This window comes from Rhamphochromis sp. 'chilingali', assembly GCF_963969265.1.
Source record: "Rhamphochromis sp. 'chilingali' genome assembly, chromosome: 7".
Taxonomy (NCBI): Eukaryota; Metazoa; Chordata; class Actinopteri; order Cichliformes; family Cichlidae; genus Rhamphochromis; species Rhamphochromis sp. 'chilingali'.
In genome coordinates, this window is record NC_137934.1 from 10,801,815 (window position 1) to 10,824,324 (window position 22,510).

A 22,510-nucleotide genomic window follows, 5' to 3' on the forward strand; every position below is an offset into this window, starting at 1 on the left:
TACAGCCGTGGGACACGACGAGGCCAAGGGCCAAGATATCAAACACCTGCTGCAGGAAGTGTTAGGCCAAATTAAAAAAAAAAGTTTTCCCTAAATAAAATATTTTTCTGAAGGTGTGGAAGAACTCAAAAGGATACTAACCATGCAGCAGAACTACAGGGTGGGCTGTACAAAAGAAAAAGGTGGCACCTAAGGCAGGAGAGATGGTAGGACACACCCACACAGGCAACTTCAGGAGGAGGCCCTGCTAGGCCATAACATTCATATCAGTAATGCTCAACATAATGTGACGAGGAAGCAAGCAATTGACTAACCAAAATAACACAGTACAAGCTTAAGTTCTATACACTTGGTTGTCCCTGGAAACAGCATGGCAGCAGCATACTGCTGAAGGAGAATCAGAGTGAACATAAGATGTAAGAGTGAACTTTTCTTCTAGAAATTGCTGGGGAAAGTGTTTGTTTTGGAAGTTGGGGGCACATAGTCTCTAGAAAAATCAGCTCAGGTGGGGCTCGGGATCTATCCAGAGAAGGGCTGTTTTATTATAAACAAGTCTGTCAGATAAACCTATGTGGAACATCTGAACTGTAAGATGCAGAAAACAAGCAGAAACTACAAAGAAAGGTTATCTCTGATGTTAGCAGAGCTCTGTTTGTTTGCTAACAATCGTAGGTGCTAAGCGTTTGTGGACAGGACTCAGTGAAAATCTATAGGACACAGTTCTGGCAAAGCGCTGACAGTTTGAAACAATCGACCTATATCAATCAGCTGTTCTGATAATGTCTCCCTCTGGCAAATGAAATAAATAAATGCTCCAGGTGGCAACAACCACAGGTATGTGAGGTACAAAATAAGATGCATTTTCAGTATTGGATAATAGTGTAGTTTGCAGGTGACTGTTAAATGTTGGTTGTGTTGGTGTCTATGTCAGCCCCATGACTCCCAGACTGGCACCCAACTGGAGCTTTGCCCAGTGTCATTCGGGCTCCAGCCCCTCAGCGACCTTAAGTTGGATAAGCGGTTAAGAAAGTGGATGAATGAATTCAAGTCTTTGTAACAGCCTGAAAAAGATGACCTTTCACTTTTCAAACAAATTTGGACATAAAGGGATGCTTTATAAAGGCAATGAATAGCTGACCAGATTTAGCCCAGGAAATAACACACTTGGATGTCCCTGCGTCACTCAATCCAGTGCTGATTCTAAAAATCTCTCTTTAGCACACAAGATATGCAATGAAAACAACTCTAATGATGGCATTTATTCTTCCACTCCTATGTTTTAGGCAGGGTTAGCGCTCCTTTAATATTGGTAACAGTGATACAGAACACATTACATTAAGCTTTGGATGAAACAAAGTTTGAATGCTGTAATTACCAACTAATGGAGCAGAAAATGAACCTATAATCACAGGTTAAACTCCTGGAACAGACAGTGTATTCATTACCAACCACGTTTCATGCAGAATATTGATCAGGTTTATATTCACTCACTGCATTTCTCAAACTGGAAAAGCAGCTTAGGATGCAAAGTCCTGATAGGTAAAAAATACTCAGAAATTGCTGCGCTCTTTTCATCTCATTGTAAAACAAAGCTTTCACGACAGCGCTCAGCTAAAATTGAAATTGAAATCTGACAAAATACAAATCTTCTTTTGGATTGCACCAGAAATGGAAAAATGTGCATGCAAAGATATTCACAGTGTTCAACCCAAAGGAAATAAAGTAGGGGATATTGTTTGGAGGAGAGGAATGGAGTTATTATTTACAAGCTGAAGTATGTGCTGTCTTTTCTAAAAGCATCTTCAGTCTTTTACTGGGGGAAAAAAAACAAAGAGAAATAATAAATCTAATAAGGAAAAAAAAAGAACCAATACTACAGTAATTACAGGGCTTAATTTTCAAACACTACACACTTATATAAGAACTCATAGCAAAGAATAAAGTTAACTAGAAAAATTTGCATTTCCTGCGAAAATGCAGTGTGGATGCTTAAAGCTGAAGCTGTATGCAAAAAGTAGCTGAAAAAGCTGAAAAGTTGCAGAAATTGTAAAAACTTTGCAGAAGCAAAAGAAGTTTGCTAAAATGGAATAACTTAGCAGAACTGCAATATCTTAGAGGAAACATAATACTTGGCAGAAATACAATAGCATAGCAGAATTTAGCAGAAATATTGTAACTTACCAGAAACATGATAACTTCTCAAAAATACAAGAATTTAGGAGAAATAGTATAAGATAACAGAAAGAATATATTTAGCCAAAAATACTTAAACATTACAGAAACACTATGATTTAGAAAAATAGTACAACAGAGCAGAAATATTGTGATTTACCAGAGACACTGTGATGAACTATGAATATTGTAATTTTAAATTAAGACTATGTTTTAGCACAAATATTATAGTTTGGCAGAAATACTATAATTTAGCACAAATACTATAAAAAGCAGAAATACTATAATTTAGCATAAATACTATATTAAGCACAAACCCTATAAAAAGCAGAAATACTGTACTATGATTTGGTAGAAAAAACTATAATTAATCAGAAATACTATATTTGGCAGAAATACGGTATTTGGCACAAATCTTATAAAATAGCAGAAATAGTATGATTTAGCACAATAGTAATAACTTAAACAGAAAAATTGGAAAAGCAAAAATGGACAGCTGAAAAAATGATGAACATGCTGAGGGTCCCTCAACTATACTTGTTAAATGAAAAAAATCAGCAAAAAAATCTATAACAGCCACACAATCACAAATATGTACACATAAGAAAACACACATGCACAGAGAGACACACACACAAGATCCAATTCAGTCAACCAGTCTAACTATATTGAATTTGAATCTTAGAATGAGATCATCCCATTAAAAGCCTCTCTCTCTCTCTCTCTCTCTCTCTGTCACACACACACACACACACACACACACACACACACACACACACACACACACACACAGGGAGAGAAAAGTGAGTTTCTAGGTCAGCCTGGGAGCTGCTGAATTTGAATCCACCAATCAGAGAGCCTGTGCACTCTTTCCCTCCAAAACAGGTGCATCCTTTTTACACACGCAGCACAGAGAGACACAGGATCATTGCAGTCTATTTCTCATAATGACGACTCCCCTCAAACAAATGACCATAATTTCCTAACCGTAGGAGCTAGAACGGTCATTCTTACACCGTTTTGTTCAGAAGAGATGGGGGAATCTTCAAGTGTTGACAATTTATCATTAAAATATGAATTTTTAGAGATATATGACACGGATGACTTGTTGACTTAGAAGCCACGAATTCCCCAATATGCAAATTTGAATACCTGGAGCCCACATACATGATTGGCTGGCTGGGAAGCTGTGCAGGCCCTGATTTGTGGATTTGAATTCCTCAGCCCTCAGATATGATTGGCTGGCTTAGAAGCCATGAAGTCCCCAATATGCAAATTTGAATGCCTCAGGACACATATATGATTGGCTGAGAAACCGTGCAGGACCTGATTTGAAAATTTGAATGTCTAAGTCCTCACAGAGGATTGGCTGCCTGGGGACCAGGCAGAAATATATAGAAATACTATGATTAAGCATAAATACTACATTTAGTAGAAATACTATGTTTTAGCACAAATCCTATAAAAAGCAGAAATACTATAATTTAGCAGAAATACTATATTAAGCACAAATCCTATAAAAAGCAGAAATAGTATGATTTAGCAGAAATACTATAATTTAGCAGAAATACCATATTAAGCACAAATCATATAAAAAGCAGAAATACTATATTAAGCACAAATTCTATAAAAAGCAGAAATACTATATTAAGCACAAATCCTATTAAAAGCAGAAATACTATATTAAGCACAAATCTTATGAAATAGCAGAAACAGTATGATTTAGCACAATAGTAATAAGTTAAACAGAAAAATTGGAAAAGCAAAATGGACAGCTGAAAAAATGCTGAACATGCTGAGGGTCCCTCAAATATACTTGTTAAATGAAAAAATCAGCATAAAAATGCACAGGGAGAGAGAAGTAAGTTTCTAGGTCAGCCTGGGAGCTGCTGAATTTGAATCCACCAATCAGAGAGCCTGTGTACTTTTTCCCGCCAAAACAGGTGCATCTTTTTACACACGCAGCAGAGAGAGGCACAGGATTATTGCAGCCTATTTCTCATAGTGAGGACTCCCCTCAAACAAATGACCATAATTTCCTAACCGTAGGGGCTAGAGCGGTCATTCTTACACCGTTTTGTTCAGAAGAGATGGGGGAATCTTCCAGTGTTAACAATTTATCATTAAAATGTGAATTTTTAGAGATATACGACATGGATGACTTGTTGACTTAGAAGCCACGAATTCCCCCAATATGCAAATTTGAATGCCTGAGGCCACATATATGATTGGCTGCCTGGGAAGCCGTGCAGGCCCTGATTTGTGGATTTGAATTCCTCAGCCCTCAGATATGATTGGCTGGCTTAGAAGCCATGAAGGCCCCAATATGCAAATTTGAATGCCTCAGGACACATATATGATTGGCTGGGAAACCGTGCAGGCCCTGATTTGAAAATTTGAATGTCTAAGTCCTCACAGAGGATTGGCTGCCTGGGGACCTGGCAGAAATATATAGAAATACTATGATTAAGCATAAATACTACATTTAGTAGAAATACTATGTTTTAGCACAAATACTATAAAAAGCAGAAATACTATAATTTAGCAGAAATACTATATTAAGCACAAATCCTATAAAAAGCAGAAATACTATATTAAGCACAAATTCTATAAAAAGCAGAAATACTATAATAAGCACAAATTCTATAAAAAGCAGAAATACTATATTAAGCACAAATCCTATTAAAAGCAGAAATACTATATTAAGCACAAATCTTATAAAATAGCAGAAACAGTATGATTTAGCACAATAGTAATAAGTTAAACAGAAAAATTGGAAAAGCAAAATGGACAGCTGAAAAAATGCTGAACATGCTGAGAGTCCCTCAAATATACTTGTTAAATGAAAAAATCAGCAAAAAAATGCACAGGGAGAGAGAAGTAAGTTTCTAGGTCAGCCTGGGAGCTGCTGAATTTGAATCCACCAATCAGAGAGCCCGTGTACTTTTTCCCGCCAAAACATGTGCCTCTTTTTACACACGCAGCACAGAGAGGCACAGGATTATTGCAGCCTATTTCTCATAGTGAGGACTCCCCTCAAACAAATGACCATAATTTCCAAACCGTAGGGGCTAGAGCGGTCATTCTTACACCGTTTTGTTCAGAAGAGATGGGGGAATCTTCCAGTGTTTACAATTTATCATTAAAATGTGAATTATTAAAGATATTTGACTTCTAATGCACCATAACTGAGTAGAGCGAAGCAAAAACTGCCTTGACTTGCCCTCAAACAACGCTTTGTGACTTGAAATCTATTTGGAGTATCGATATCATTCTTTCACCGTAAGAGACAGCAGGCTTTGGTGAACAATCATGGAAATTTTCAGGTCTCTGTGGAAATCCAACAAAAAGTTATGACGAGAGAAAAAAGTGGTTCATTTCCACAGTTTGAAATCTGAAGAAATCTGAGCGAAGGACGAATTTCCTACCCTCAAACAAGTCCAACTCATTTCAGAACGGTAATAGGTGAGAAAGAAATTCTTGAATTGTGAGCGTCAGGGGTGTCTGAAGATATTCGGGGACAAGCCTCATGTCTTAACTTTGCTTCGTTAAGGAGATATGACGATTCGAATATGCCTCTCATTACAGAAATCCAGCGGTGATTTTGAACAAGCTCTCCATTCACTTTATATGGAGAGTTTTCTGACATTGTGTTGGTCTGAGGAGATTTGCGAAAATTCTATAAATCCCACAACAATGATAGTGACATTTCCTGAAAGCCAGCAAAAATACCTACGTTTTGATGTATAATTTGTGGAAGTTGAGTGAAAATTGAGCAAGTAGCAAACAGTTGTTCGGACATGAAGAGAAGACTGCAAAACCTTCAGTGACACACTGGAAGCCAAGAGCATAGCAACCATAACAACGCATGTATTTTGTGAAAAATCACAATTTTGCAACTCAAAACTTTAAGAGGCATAAAAGTAAAACAGTAGAAGATTTGAAAAAGCTGAATCATACCTGAATAGCCCAATAATTTGTGAACATTTTAAAATTTGAATGGTTGTTCTAGGTGAAAATATGAGGAAGTAGTTAAGTTTCAAAAACAAGCAAATTTTAGCAGAATTGCAGAAGTTTCCCATTCATTTCAATGGGACAAATTAAAGGAAAAAAGCTTAATATTTTAAAAAGTATAATAGTTAAAAATAGCAAAAATCGTAGCGTAAATTAGCAGAAATAGCAGAATAGTTTAAAATTTGAACGGTGAAAATCGGCTGAAAATTGTGGAAGTAGTTAAGTGCCAAAAAGTGTACGGAAGCAACTAGAATAATAACTAGAAAAATTTGCATTTCCTGCGAAAATGCAGTGTGGATGCTTAAAGCTGAAGCTGTATGCAAAAAGTAGCTGAAAAAGCTGAAAAGTTGCAGAAATTGTAAAAACTTTGCAGAAGCAAAAGAAGTTTGCTAAAATGGAATAACTTAGCAGAACTGCAATATCTTAGAAGAAACATAATACTTGGCAGAAATACAATAGCATAGCAGAATTTAGCAGAAATATTGTAACTTACCAGAAACATGATAACTTCTCAAAAATACAAGAATTTAGGAGAAATAGTATAAGATAACAGAAAGAATATATTTAGCCAAAAATACTTAAACATTACAGAAACACTATGATTTAGAAAAATAGTACAACAGAGCAGAAATATTGTGATTTACCAGAGACACTGTGATGAACTATGAATATTGTAATTTTAAATTAAGACTATGTTTTAGCACAAATATTATAATTTGGCAGAAATACTATAATTTAGCACAAATACTATAAAAAGCAGAAATACTATAATTTAGCAGAAATACTATATTAAGCACAAACCCTATAAAAAGCAGAAATACTGTACTATGATTTGGTAGAAAAAACTATAATTAATCAGAAATACTATATTTGGCAGAAATACGGTATTTGGCACAAATCTTATAAAATAGCAGAAATAGTATGATTTAGCACAATAGTAATAACTTAAACAGAAAAATTGGAAAAGCAAAAATGGACAGCTGAAAAAATGATGAACATGCTGAAGGTCCCTCAACTATACTTGTTAAATGAAAAAAATCAGCAAAAAAATCTATAACAGCCACACAATCACAAATATGTACACATAAGAAAACACACATGCACAGAGAGACACACACACAAGATCCAATTCAGTCAACCAGTCTAAATATATTGAATTTGAATCTTAGAATGAGATCATCCCATTAAAAGCCTTTCTCTCTCTCTCTCTCTCTCTCTGTCACACACACACACACACACACACACACACACACACACACACACACACACACACACACAGGGAGAGAAAAGTGAGTTTCTAGGTCAGCCTGGGAGCTGCTGAATTTGAATCCACCAATCAGACAGAGAGCCTGTGCACTCTTTCCCTCCAAAACAGGTGCATCCTTTTTACACACGCAGCACAGAGAGACACAGGATCATTGCAGTCTATTTCTCATAATGACGACTCCCCTCAAACAAATGACCATAATTTCCTAACCGTAGGAGCTAGAACGGTCATTCTTACACCGTTTTGTTCAGAAGAGATGGGGGAATCTTCAAGTGTTGACAATTTATCATTAAAATATGAATTTTTAGAGATATATGACACGGATGACTTGTTGACTTAGAAGCCACGAATTCCCCAATATGCAAATTTGAATACCTGGAGCCCACATACATGATTGGCTGGCTGGGAAGCTGTGCAGGCCCTGATTTGTGGATTTGAATTCCTCAGCCCTCAGATATGATTGGCTGGCTTAGAAGCCATGAAGTCCCCAATATGCAAATTTGAATGCCTCAGGACACATATATGATTGGCTGGGAAACCGTGCAGGACCTGATTTGAAAATTTGAATGTCTAAGTCCTCACAGAGGATTGGCTGCCTGGGGACCAGGCAGAAATATATAGAAATACTATGATTAAGCATAAATACTACATTTAGTAGAAATACTATGTTTTAGCACAAATCCTATAAAAAGCAGAAATACTATAATTTAGCAGAAATACTATATTAAGCACAAATACTATAAAAAGCAGAAATAGTATGATTAAGCATAAATACTACATTTAGTAGAAATACTATGTTTTAGCACAAATCCTATAAAAAGCAGAAATACTATAATTTAGCAGAAATACCATATTAAGCACAAATCATATAAAAAGCAGAAATACTATATTAAGCACAAATTCTATAAAAAGCAGAAATATTATATTAAGCACAAATCCTATTAAAAGCAGAAATACTATATTAAGCACAAATCTTATGAAATAGCAGAAACAGTATGATTTAGCACAATAGTAATAAGTTAAACAGAAAAATTGGAAAAGCAAAATGGACAGCTGAAAAAATGCTGAACATGCTGAGGGTCCCTCAAATATACTTGTTAAATGAAAAAATCAGCATAAAAATGCACAGGGAGAGAGAAGTAAGTTTCTAGGTCAGCCTGGGAGCTGCTGAATTTGAATCCACCAATCAGAGAGCCTGTGTACTTTTTCCCGCCAAAACATGTGCATCTTTTTACACACGCAGCACAGAGAGGCACAGGATTATTGCAGCCTATTTCTCATAGTGAGGACTCCCCTTAAACAAATGACAATAATTTCCTAACCGTAGGGGCTAGAACGGTCATTCTTACACCGTTTTGTTCAGAAGAGATGGGGGAATCTTCAAGTGTTGACAATTTAATATTAAAATATGAATTTTTAGAGATATATGACATGGATGACTTGTTGACTTAGAAGCCACGAATTCCCCAAAATGCAAATTTGAATGCCTGAGACCACATATGTGATTGGCTGGCTGGGAAGCCGTGCAGGCCCTGATTTGTGGATTTGAATTCCTCAGCCCTCAGATATGATTGGCTGGCTTAGAAGCCACGAAGGCCCCAATATGCAAATTTGAATGCCTCAGGACACTTATTTGATTGGCTGGGAAACTGTGCAGGCCCTGATTTGAAAATTTGAATGTCTCAGTCCTCACAGAGGATTGGCTACCTGCGGACCTGGCAGAAATATATAGAAATACTATTATTAAGCATAAATACTACATTTAGTAGAAATACTATGTTTTAGCACAAATACTATAAAAAGAAGAAAAACTATAATTTAGCAGAAATACTATATTAAGCACAAATCCTATAAAAAGCAGAAATACTATGTTTTAGCACAAATACTATAAAAAGCAGAAATACTATAATTTAGCAGAAATACTATATTAAGCACAAATCCTATAAAAAGCAGAAATAGGATGATTAAGCATAAACACTACATTTAGTAGAAATATTATGTTTGAGCAAAAATCCTATAAAAAGCAGAAATACTATATTAGGCACAAATCCCATAAAAAGCAGAAATAGTATGATTAAGCATAAATACTACATTTAGTAGAAATACTATGTTTTAGCACAAATAGTATAAAAAGCAGAAATACTATATTAGGCACAAATCTTATAAAATAGCAGAAACAGTATGATTTAGCACAATAGTAATCAGTTAAACAGAAAAATTGGAAAAGCAAAATGGACAGCTGAAAAAATGCTGAACATGCTGAGGGTCCCTCAAATATACTTGTTAAATGAAAAAATCAGCAAAAAAATGCACAGGGAGAGAGAAGTAAGTTTCTAGGTCAGCCTGGGAGCTGCTGAATTTGAATCCACCAATCAGAGAGCCTGTGTACTTTTTCCCGCCAAAACATGTGCCTCTTTTTACACACGCAGCACAGAGAGGCACAGGATTATTGCAGCCTATTTCTCATAGTGAGGACTCCCCTCAAACAAATGACCATAATTCCCAAACCGTAGGGGCTAGAGCGGTCATTCTTACACCGTTTTGTTCAGAAGAGATGGGGGAATCTTCCAGTGTTTACAATTTATCATTAAAATATGAATTATTAAAGATATTTGACTTCTAATGCACCATAACTGAGTAGAGCGAAGCAAAAACTGCCTTGACTTGCCCTCAAACAACGCTTTGTAACTCGAAATCTATTTGGAGTATCGATATCATTCTTTCACCGTAAGAGACAGCAGGCTTTGGTGAACAGTCATGGAAATTTTCAGGTCTCTGTGGAAATCCAAAAAAAAATTATGACGAGAGAAAAAAGTGGTTCATTTCCAGAGTTTTAAATCTGAAGAAATCTGAGCGAAGGACGAATTTCCTACCCTCAAACAAGTCCAACTCATTTCAGAACGGTAATAGGTGAGAAAGAAATTCTTGAATTGTGAGCGTCAGGGGTGTCTGAAGATATTCGGGGACAAGCCTCATGTCTTAAAGTCGCTTCGTTAAGGAGATATGACGATTCGAATATGCCTCTCATTACAGAAATCCAGCGATGATTTTGAACAAGCTCTCCATTGACTTTATATGGAGAGTTTTGAGACCTTGTGTTGGTCTGAGGAGATTTGCGAAAATTCTATAAATCCCACAACAATGATAGTGACATTTTCTGAAAGCCAGCAAAAATACCTACGTTTTGATGTATAATTTGTGGAAGTTGAGTGAAAATTGAGCAAGTAGCAAGAAGTTGTTCGGACATGAAGTGAAAATTGCAAAACCTTCAGTGACACACTGGAAGCCAAGAGCATAGCAACCATAACAACGCATGTATTTTGTGAAAAATCACAATTTTGCAACTCAAAACTTTAAGAGGCATAAAAGTAAAACAGTAAAACATTTGAAAAAGCTGAATCATACCTGAATAGCCCAATAATTTGTGAACAGTTTAAAGTTTGAATGGTTGTTCTAGGTGAAAATATGAGGAAGTAGTTAAGTTTCAAAAACAAGCAAATTTTAGCAGAATTGCAGAAGTTTCCCATTCATTTCAATGGGACAAATTAAAGGAAAAAAGCTTAATATTTTAAAAAGTATAATAGTTAAAAATAGCAAAAATCATAGCGTAAATTAGCAGAAATAGCAGAATAGTTTAAAATTTGAACGGTGAAAATCGGCTGAAAATTGTGGAAGTAGTTAAGTGCCAAAAAGTGTACGGAAGCAACTAGAATAATAATAATAATAATAATAAAGAATAAAGAGAAACAGGAACTCAATAGTGTGGATGCTTAAAGCATCCACACAATAATAAAGAATAAAGAGAAACAGGAACTCAATAGTGTGGATGCTTAAAGCATCCACACAATAACAGTCAGCGATGTAGCTACAAGTCAGTTTTATTTAAGAGTGCGTCCAAAACTGTCTTGTTCTCTATTCTAACATTCTATTTTTTTTTAGTAAATCTCAGTAACTTCATCTTTCAGCACTTTTACAAAGACTATAAAAAGTTTTATGGAGAGATCTTGCTCTAACAGACACTCTGTGGACCTACCTGCGCTGCAATGCCCCAAAATTTGGATTCAATCACCTCCAGAGTCATCTGGACCCCGATGGCTGTGAGAGAGATAGAAAGTGAGACATCAATCAGGTGCAATAAAACGTCTAATATAACACTGACTGGATAAATAATGCTACAATCACTTCTCTCCGATATGAAGACGGTTGGAAAAAGCAATATTATGATTAAGTAGGCTGATAACAGTTTTATAAGTGGTAGCGGTAACAAAATATCAAGTGAGGCTAGTAGCAACATATAACTTGTATTAGTGATGCTCAAAGACGGCAGTGCTGCGGTAATATTTTCAGTAAGCAGTGATTGCTTCAGCAGCAATAACAGCTCCGTTAGTGGAAAATGGAGGGGAAACTTTAGTTCTAGCACTTAGGAATAAAGAAAATTAATGAGCCGATTAATGTCTCAGTGAGAGACGACCATCTCTCAGCTCTGAGGCTGGAGGAGTAAAAGAGGACCTTCTGTACAGATCAGCTCTGCCTTCAGAGCTCAACTTATGAAAATCCTTTTACATTAAATGGCCTTCTGAGCCATGTGAACCTCCTATTCTTAGACATCGTGAATGTTTATGTGAGCGCACACGTGTGTGTCTCCGGCCTCTCTCTACAACACAGCACTCACAGCCAGAAAACATTAAACCTAGAATTAGTGCGTATCACTCACGCACTTACACACACACACGGCGGCAAAGTGATTGCTTCTGTCAGCTCAGGGCTGTATGTCTGTCAGCATTTCAGTTAATGCAAAAAGGAACTGTAATTGCATAAGTCCCCAGTGCGCACATACTGTATACACCGACACACATGCAACAAACACACACTCTGCGAGGGAAGATATGGCACTTCATATTAGCATCAAAGACTCAGCGTTTTTCTCCCGGCGAGCTCAGTACAGCTACTTAGGGAAAGCCTTTGCAATGCTCACAATACACAAAACAGATAAACACACACACATGCCTGCACACACACCCCTCCTTACAGAGCCACTGTAGGTACGCGTATTGTAAAGTATGTCAGCATATAACAATAATGCCAAAAAATCAATTAATCATTATTTCTGGGAAAGTGGCCCAGAAAATGTTTTATTTGTTTCTAGGCCACATTCCCGGAAATATTATAAAAGACAAGAAAAAATAAATGCTGTCCTCAGTGGTAGCTGTGGCCCTGTACAAACCAAATACTGCATTTTACACATTTGTATGCATTTGTCTCTCTTCCAGGTAGCCATTGTTTCCCCTCGCTACCATCAGAACTTTAATTAGCATGAAATTAGCGTGAGTTGTGTAATCAGTCAGCGTGAGCATCATGGATGAATTAGCTTCTGTCCGAGCTGCACTGCTGTTCTGCCACGTGGATGTCTCAACCTGGAGGGGCAGATGTGGTCAGCGAACTGAACATATTTCTTTCAATTTTGCTTGTTAAATGCAAATTATGGGATGAATTACAGATGCCCGAGGACCTATGTGTTCTCGTCGAGATCAGGATGTTATGAGGATAATGCTCCGATGTGTTCTGTCCTCAGGTGTGCGTTTTTGTGACTGGAAATGTGCTGGGTTTTGTCCAATCTCTTGAAAATCAAGCGTGATGCAGAGTCCCGGCTGTAATCAGCCTGTAATCAGTCAGGTAGACACTAAAAAAATACTAAGCTGATTGGGGAGCTGTTTAAAAAAATATCGGGTAAGTTAAAAAATATTCATAGGTGTTAAAATCTACAGACTAACATAAGTGTGATCTGCTGTGTTTTCTCCTTTGAAGAAAAACTGCCAGAAACTGTCCATTCTCATATCGCCTCTCCCTGCTGGTGCTAGTGACCTTGAAGTGTCTACCTCCACAATAATCTCAGATAAAGTGTTGTAAGGCAATAATAGAGGGCAGCAGTAATCTGCCTTTTGCCTTTCTGAGTTGGAGGCTGATAGGCTAAATCTAATTAAAATCACAACACTGATCCGTGTGTGTGAGTTTCTGAGTGTAAGCGGGAATGGTTGTGTTTTTCACAATGTGTGTGCACAACTTGCAAGTATTCAACACTTGATGTGTGTTTGATTTGCATACAATTGTGTACACAAGGATATGCATGACCCTGCATGGATGGAAGAGAAAATGTGTGTGCGCGCGTGATTGAGTGTGTGGAAGCATATCCTGCACACTCACAAAGTGTGAGGTGCAATTAGCGCAAGCTGCCAATCACTGCGCAGTACACTTCAAACAGGAAATTAATTAATGAAGAAATAAATAAAAAATTTAAGCAACCAAGAGCTGGAGTTAATTGGTTATTATACTGGCGAGACAGAGTCATGAGAGATGGAGGGAGGTGAACTGTGAATGACTGGTAAAAAGACCGAACAAGAAGGAAAACAGGCCAGAAAAAAGGCCTGAATTTACAAGCATCTATTTTATCTCTGAAACATTTATAAAGTACTAGAATTAAGTTTTTATTTGCCTAATGTGACTCATTTTATTGCAATGCAGATAAATGATTGATCTTTGTAAATTTGATGCATATAAACACACAATAAACATAAAAAAACAAGATAATGAAGGTTGCCTCCTATTCAAAACACAAAGTTTTTTTTTGTGCAAGCAGCTTATTATAATCCATCAGTATTATTAGGTAATCACTGATCACATGTTAGTCTGAGACAGCATCTGTTATTTCACCGAATGACCCCAAACAACATATGTTGTTAACATTACAGTGTTAAAAAGCCCTCTAGTGGGCATTGAAGTTAAGACAAAGGAGAAAAATTGGATAGATTGGTCCTGAAAAGTGCTCACAGGAAGCCTGAGGACATAGGTTGACTTTAATAATGTATTTCTAGTTAAAAAACAAACCAAAAACTATCAGTCATATCAGCAGAAAGGCTGGCTGGAAGACTTGCTAGCCTGGATCACATTTTAATGTTGGAAGTTTGCTGGTATGCTCATTCAGTATAATCATTTTCCTGCTGCACAGTGCAATTTAACACAAGCTGTTATACACATTGGTGTCACATTTGAGCATATCATATTTTGGTAAACAGAGCAGTTCATGTTCATGGCTGCAAGGTGGTCAGTCCTGTGATTACAAATCAAGTCCAAATCATCACCCCTCCACCACCGTGCTTCATAGTTGGTATGAGGTGATTGTGCTGATATAAAAACCAAATGTGTTTGGTTTTCATCATACGTGGTACTGTGCATTATTGACATGGATCTTCATTTTGGTATCGTCTGCCCCAGAAGTGTTGTAATTTGTTCAAATGCAACAATGCAAACTTATCCTATGCTGCCGTGTACTTTTCAGAGCGAAGAAGCTTTCTTCTGGCAAATTTCCAAACAACTTGTTCGGTTTTTGTCTAATTGTTCTGTCATGAACTTTAAGATTTAATATGCACACTGCAGCCTGTAGACTCTAAGATGTACCTCTTGGGTTTTTTGCAATTTCTCTGACTATTGCATTGTTTGACCTTGGGGTGAATTTGCTGAGAAGTCCACTCCAGGAAAAACTCAGTGGTTTCCACTTGTGAATAATTTTCCTCACTGTAGAATGATGGACTTTAAATTGTTTGGAAACAGCCTTAAAGCCTTTCCCAGATTGATGGGCACCAACAATTGCTTCTCTAAGATCATTGCTGGTGTCTTTCTTTCTTGGTATTCTGTTAGCACACACCTGAATGCTCCAGCAACCAGCCAAAACGTGTGCTTTTATCATTCAAGTCCATTTGATTAGAAACACCTGAGTGCTACTTACTTATAAATTCAGTTTGAAGCAGTAAGGCCATACTTGGTTTTTCTCATACTGCTTCTGCATTTTGGGTTATTATTTATTTATTTGTTTATTAAATAATAACAGGGTGCAATATGTCATGTGTTGTTCAACTGAGGCTGTAATTTTCCTACATTTTAAGATCAGGTAAGGATAAGATTTAATATGTTCTGTGAAAGTGAAAGAAGACGTATTTTCTTTTTTACACGATTGTATTTTTTGGTAGTCAAATACTGATGGTGGATGTAAAAATCAAACCCTAGTGTCTCAAGTCTTTTGGCGTTGTGCACTTTCCATCCAGAGAAGTCGTGCAGAGAGTGGTAACCGTGCTGCTATTAATAGCTTCCCACTCTCACATATTTGACATTGTTTAACGTGTTTGCGTGAGTGTGTGTTGTATTGAGGTGGCACAGGAGGTCATCTTGTGTTAAATGATCAGTGAGCAGTTAGTGTTGATGGGTCCTTTAGCAAGACCCTGGAGTACAGGCTAAATATATAAGAACACATACACACACTGAGTCGATAAACTGCCATGCTGGCTAAGTCTCTATGCACAGAGTGGACACTGAAAATAAAGCCACTTGTGAAGAGGTCATTTCATTCTTTTTTTTTCTCTTTCACACAAACCTGGAAACACACACACACACACACACTTAGAAATGACAGAAAGTTTTGTAATAGATGTGAACAGATATAATACACACAGCAGGGGAAAAGAGAAAAAGGACGAAAGTGAGCACACACAGCGGGCAGACTGAGACAGACAGAGAGCAGGGTGCACAAAGAAGATACCCACTGAAAGGTTGTCAACAGGGCATAGACAAAGTAATCAAAGGAAAGCATTAATTGATGTAATGGAGTCAGGTGACAAAGGTTGAGAGAATGATGGATGGATGAAGAGTGACAAGAGGGAGGGTGGGAAAAGGATAAAGGAATAGACAGAGGAGATGAAAGAGGATGAATTGATTTTTAATAATGTTATGAGCTGAAAACTCTTTTAATTTCAACCGAGCATGGCTTTTAATAATAGAGCTAGGGAGATCACATGGTTGTGCTTGAGCATGCAGCAGTGTGTGTGTGTGTCATTCTTTCACATGTGTGTCTGCATCTATTTGTGTTTGTGTTGTGGAGTACAGACTACAAAAGAATTGGAGGGGCGAGATGTGAAGGATGGGGTGTGTTTGTCTTCAGACCTACAACCCTCTAATTCCACAGAAGTTGGGATGCAAATCTCATAAATCCATATTTAATTCCCAAAAGAAGACAGAAAACTGTGAAAATCTCTTCTCTTAACAACAGTCTGTAAGCATCTGGGAACTGAGGAAAACAGCTGCTGGACTTGTGGGAGAGGAATCCTGTCACATTCTTGTCTGATATAGGATTTTAGCTGCTCAGTTCTGGGACTTATTTGTCTTATTTTGTATTTCATGACGTGCTAAATGTTTTGAGTTGGTGAAAGGTTCAGCTCACAGACTCCTCTACTACAAAGCCATGCTGTTGTAGATGCAGTATGTTGTCTAGTGTTTGCTTGCTGAAATATACAAGGCTTTCTCGAAAAGGGACATTGTCTCAATTGTCTCAAAAACCTGGATATAGTTTTCAGCACTGAAGGTGTCTTTCCAGATGTATAAACTGCCAATTCTATTTACACATATACACACTATTTCATCAGAGAAGAAAAATTTTGAACTAAGCACTAACAATAAACCAAATGGTCCTTGTCCTCTTTAGTCCAGAGAATATAGCATCCATGCTTTCCAAAAAGAAAATCAAGTTTTCATTTGTCTGACCACAGAGCAGTTTCACACTCCATTTTAAATGAGCTTTGGTGAGAAGATCACTGCTTCATACTTTTTCTTTGCATGCATAGATCTTTAACCTGCGTTTGTGGATGGCACGTTGAACTGTGTTCACAGACAGTGATTTCTAGAAGTGTTCCTGAGCCCATGTACTGATTTCCAGACAGAATCATGGCTGATTTTAATGCTGTGCCACCCGAGGCTCAGAAAAATCACAGGCATTCACTATTGAGTTCTAGCCTTATTCCTTGCGCACAAAAATGTCTCCAAGTTCCTACAATCTTTTAATGCTATTATATACTATAAAAGGCGAGCTATTCAAGTTTTTTTTGAGGAAAAATATTCTGAAATTATTTCACAATTTGTAGACACAGTTTTTTGCAGAGCGGGAATCCCCTGCTCATCTCTACTTGAGAAACACTGCCTCTTTTCTGAGCAGTGCCGCTACCATCAAATAAATAACAAGCGAATATTTTTCAGGAAACAGTCAAATGTGTCACTGTAAACATGTGATATAGTTTCTGTTTTCTATTGTGATTAAAATATGGGTTCATGAGATGGAGCTGCACTTAAACAAGATCTCTGCAGTCTCTTTAAATTTAACTAGTATTTTTTTCATTGTACTGGTAATAATAACCTACAGTAATCCATTAATACCTAACATTTCTTGTTAAAGGGTTAAAGGCTGATTCCACCAATGACCTTTTTTTGGTCTTACACCATCCATCTAGCCTAATTTAGCAGGGATCACTGAGAGTTGTATTTTCTGTGTATATAATTGTGCGAGGGTCCGCTGTGCACCAAGTGACATAAAGTTACATCATATGATGGGGAATGGAAGGTTTATTTGGGAATTGTGGCATGGTGAAACAGTAGTTAGCACTGTCACCTCTCACCAATTAGCTTCTTGGTTTAAAGCCGTGCTGGGGCCTTTCTGTGTCGAGTTTGTATGTGTATGTGTGTGTTTTCCTTCCCTCAATCCAAAGCAATCAACTTAGACTACTTGGTGATTCTGAAATGACCACAAATATGAGGTACATAAAATGCCTGAAGCAACAAGAATAAAGTGCTGTATCAATGCAAGGTTAAATGTAGCTTGTAGCCTAAAGTGTCATGGTCCTGGGTCTGAGCGACCCAGGATCCCTGAGCAGTTATGGACTTGTTATATTATATGTATTTTTGGTGTTGCTGCCCCTCTTGCCATGCTTGTAGATATGAGTGTGTTTGGGTGTGTGTATGGATGCAGGTGTGTCTTAACACTTGTTTATAGGCGCCTTCAGGCCTGGTGGGTGTGGCCCTGCTAGGGGACTGGCCACACCCGAAGCCACACACCTGCTGCTGATCAGGGCTTGTCGGAGGAGCTACTTAGGAGAGTCTTGGAGCTCCCACCGACACAGGATCACTGAGTTAGACTCCCAAGTCAGTTTGTGTTAGTCCAGGAAGGACAGATCGTGTTTGCCCGCAGGGGTCAGTGTCTAACGGCTGCTTCCATTGTTTTCCTGCAGGAGGAGCGTGGAGAGGAAGGACAGCACGCACAGGGTGTGCAGAGTCACGACAGCGGGGATAACGAACGCGGACGCCACTGGAAGACACACACGGGAGTCTTGGGGAGCACGGGGATTAATTGTGCATCAATATTTACCACACTGTAAATAAATGCACTGTTGTTATTCAGAGCTCCGCGCCTGGGTCCTCATTCCTCACTTCCCCACGGTTGGCCATCGCCGACCGTGACATTAAAGCCCTTTGATCAGTCAGTAAGACTAGAAAAAATATAAAAAATATCAAAATTTTCTTGTCTTAATGAACACTTTCCTCTCTCAGTTTATAAACCACAATTTTAATTTGTGACAATTGTATAGCAGTTTCATTTTTGCACTTTAGAGCCTTATTTACCTTGAATTCACACATTTTCACCTTAGTCCTGTGATACAGTGGTAAGCTATCAAAGGCGTAACCTGCCTCTTTCATAGTAACTGCTAGGATAGACTTCAACCTGCCTAACACACTGTAATGGATAAGTACTTAAGAAAATGGATGGATGAATGATGACATCATTTATTTCATCATCATCATTGGACTGTGAGAGGAAGCTGTAGTATCCAGAGGAATGAGAGAATGATGCTTAAGTACATTTAGTAGCAAAAAAGTTCAGTAGATTATTTAGATAAATACTTCTTCTATTAATGCATGAATTGTCTCAGCATTGATCAATATACCAGCTTAATTTAGCTTTCACATTTGTTCTGGGCTTTGCTTTTCTATTCTTAAAATATCTCATTAACACAATGAAATGAATTAATGTAAGATGCAAAAATATCATCATTAATTTTGGCTAGTACAAAAAAAAGCACGTTTTAACTATGCTACCAGCAAAAGTTAATTTCTGACCCTAAGTTCATGTGACTGATCACCCAGAAAAGCCCAGCGAACTCATTAGAACTTGTTTTTATTGCTGTGTTTGAATTCTTCCAGTTCATGACCTATTTAAACCGCTTCCTCAAAACCCATTTATGGGCATGCTGAAGGTTCAACAGTTAATATCTGCATAACATTACCTATCTTGTTTGAAGTCTTAAGAGTAAGTGTTCTTTATTAAAATTGAATTTGTAAAACAAGATTACTGTTTATCCGAACAAATGTCAAAGACTTATCATGTCTTTTGCTTTAGTGCCTCACTGTTTCGTAGTGTCTTGTACATGCACATAAACACAATCAGTGTTGCATGAACACAAACACACACGCCAACGCTGACAAAGAGGAAGGCAAAGCAACACAAACACGCACACAGATTACAGCCTTCCCACTTAGAAATGGCATTCGTATTCTCCGTCCCTCTGTCTCCTTCACAAACACACAAACACATAATTACAGTTTTTATCCACAAATGTCAAACATTCATCAGTAAGATGGAACAGAATGAGAGGCATTTCAGTTTTTTTCAGCCCCTTTTCTTCTCTTTTCTTTGTATCCACTTTAAAATGTGATAAGTTATGCCTTTGCCTTAATCACTTGCTGTTGCATATTAATAGGCTTAAGCTTAGTCTATTTGCACAAACTAAGGCACTTCAAGATGACAAACAGCATTAAAACTCAATAATGAGAGGAACGGTGCATGAATACGAAATAAAACATGAAAATAAGGAAAGGCCAAAAGGGATTTTATGATGATTTGAGTGAAATAATTAGCTAATTAGCTGCTGATGAACAAATCTTAAAAAAAGACCAGGTTGTTTTAGGGCAGCATATTCAATACAAAAAAAGTCTTGGTCAGTATTTGAATTAACTACACATGCATGCATTGAAGGCCTAATGCGATATAGTGAGACAAAACACTGGCCTTAGTAAGGTAAACTATGAGAAAACACTGGGAGGCCATCATTCCCTTTTATTTTGAAATGTTACTGGAAATTGTGCTGTCTGGATTGGGTCTAAAAAGCCTAAAAATCTGTTTTCTCTCCTGCTGTTATCCTCCCATAATTGTTATTTTGGCTGTTGGCCCAGTACCCAGAGAGACAGTAACTATGTAAAAAAGTTGACTGAGCTCAATACTGCTACTATATACATTTCAATTAAGTCTATTTTACGTCTGTAGATACAGTAGATGAATGACTCTTTGTAAAAGTCGTGTTTAAGAGAGACCTGATCTTACCATGTTTGGGAGCTGCAGCACATTTTCTGCAGGTGGATGAGGGCATCCTTTATCTGACTAATATATCCATTCCCACATACTTTTTCAAGGTTTCACAACCCTGACAAAAATAACAATCACCCCACATGCTTCACACTGAATAACCTTTCAACCGAAAGACCAAAAATTACTGTTTGTGTTTCCCTAAAGCAGCAATGTTCACCAAAGCCTTGGCGGATACCATGACTTTCTGATGGAGAGTGCTCAATAAAGTGATGTTGCCAGGCAACAAACTTTGTTCCAGCAAGGAAAAATGAGCAAATTGTGCTTGACTGCTGAGCGGTAAAAAAAAAAGAAAGAAGTTTAGTAATAGTTGATTATAATGATTAATATGAAAAGAAATCCTAGCTGTCTGAACACAAAAACAAGACACACACACGTAGCAAAGAAAGCCATTCATAAAACCATTCAAAACAGACTCAGGCTGATAAATACAAAGAAAGCTAAGTGCACCCACACCCACACACTCAACTACACACATACACAACCTAAAACAAAGACACACATCCTTTTGACCTACTGATTGGCGGTTTCACCTGACCTATGATCCTTAAGCTTTTTGCAGTTAAGTTACAGTTGGTTTTGTGGCAGCAATTGCCAAGAGAGACTTAAGAACACACACGCACACGCGCATGCATGCACATACACACAGACACACCTCTCTACTAATGCTCGCTAACCTCAGAGGAGTTGCTAGAGGCTGCACTGACATCATGTTACCAAAGCAACAGGCAGAGAATGGGGATTGGATGAAAGGATGATGACTCAACCTCCCTTCCTTGTTTTCCTCCTCTCTCTTACCATAATCTCTCATTTTCTCTCTGAAACTGTCTCTTACTTTGTCAACTTTTTGAAAGTCAAGGATGCAAAAAGAGTCACATGCATGGGCAGGGGGGACATTGTAGGTTTTTTTTCAATTTTTCAAAAGAGTGGAATGCTGGCACGTGCCAGTGTGGGATAACTAGCTTTGAATTATTCACACAAGACACACAAATGCCCACACAAAGCCACGAATTGAACATATTAAAAACAGGACACATTCTTGTGAAACTTATTGACATATTGGAATAACTGACTAGCGCTGCTGTCATAACCCTTAAATCTTAAAGCTGATGGGTAAGAAGCGTGTTAAATGAAGGACCCGGTTTGATAGAAATGGAAATAAATGATGTTGACACAAGCTATATGTGTGTGGACCTTCTAAGCTGGCGCAGCCCACCTTAAGTTAACCTAGTTTCACAGCCTTCTTAAACGAGCCTGTTGGAGGCACACTCACTAAATCATTCATAGAGGAGAGGCTCAGAAAAAACATGTTTATGTGTGAGAGAGAAAGAAGGAGCAAAGGCGAACTGCTGTGCTCTTTCTTGTGGTCTGTATGTTTACATGGTAGTTTGTGTTCAGAACAGTGCTTTTTCTTTGCTACATATCCAAAAGGAATTAAAGTCATGACATTTCGGGCCATTAATCAAGTCTGGAATTCAATTACCTACTCAATCTTTTATAACGTGAAAGGAGAAGACCTTGGTACTGGATGTGCGTCTTTTCATATGTAATGGCCCCTCTTTTATTACCTGACTAAACTAGTTGTTTTTACTCTTCAATTCTAATGCAAATAATGCTTCTTTACCTTATACTGAGCCTCAGTGAAGCCCTTTTAGTTCATCTACTGTCTGAAACCACCCAGTTTTGCCTCATTTTCCTTTAAGCCAGCTTTCATCTGATGGATAGTCCCTTTTAAGCAGAGGGTTTGAACAGCATGTGCGTTTACTGCT

At 37.7% G+C, this 22,510-nt stretch overlaps 1 protein-coding gene across 1 annotated transcript in view; it reads right to left on the bottom strand.

Annotated features, from left to right (window-relative positions):
* cacna2d4a (calcium channel, voltage-dependent, alpha 2/delta subunit 4a) overlaps positions 1-22,510 on the bottom strand; it is a 107,338-nt gene that overhangs the window by 14,120 nt on the left and 70,708 nt on the right. The window contains exon 27 of the mRNA XM_080886804.1: positions 11,487-11,548. Within this exon, the coding sequence (XP_080742930.1) occupies positions 11,487-11,548 (62 nt within the window). The remainder of the gene's footprint in view (positions 1-11,486; positions 11,549-22,510) is intronic.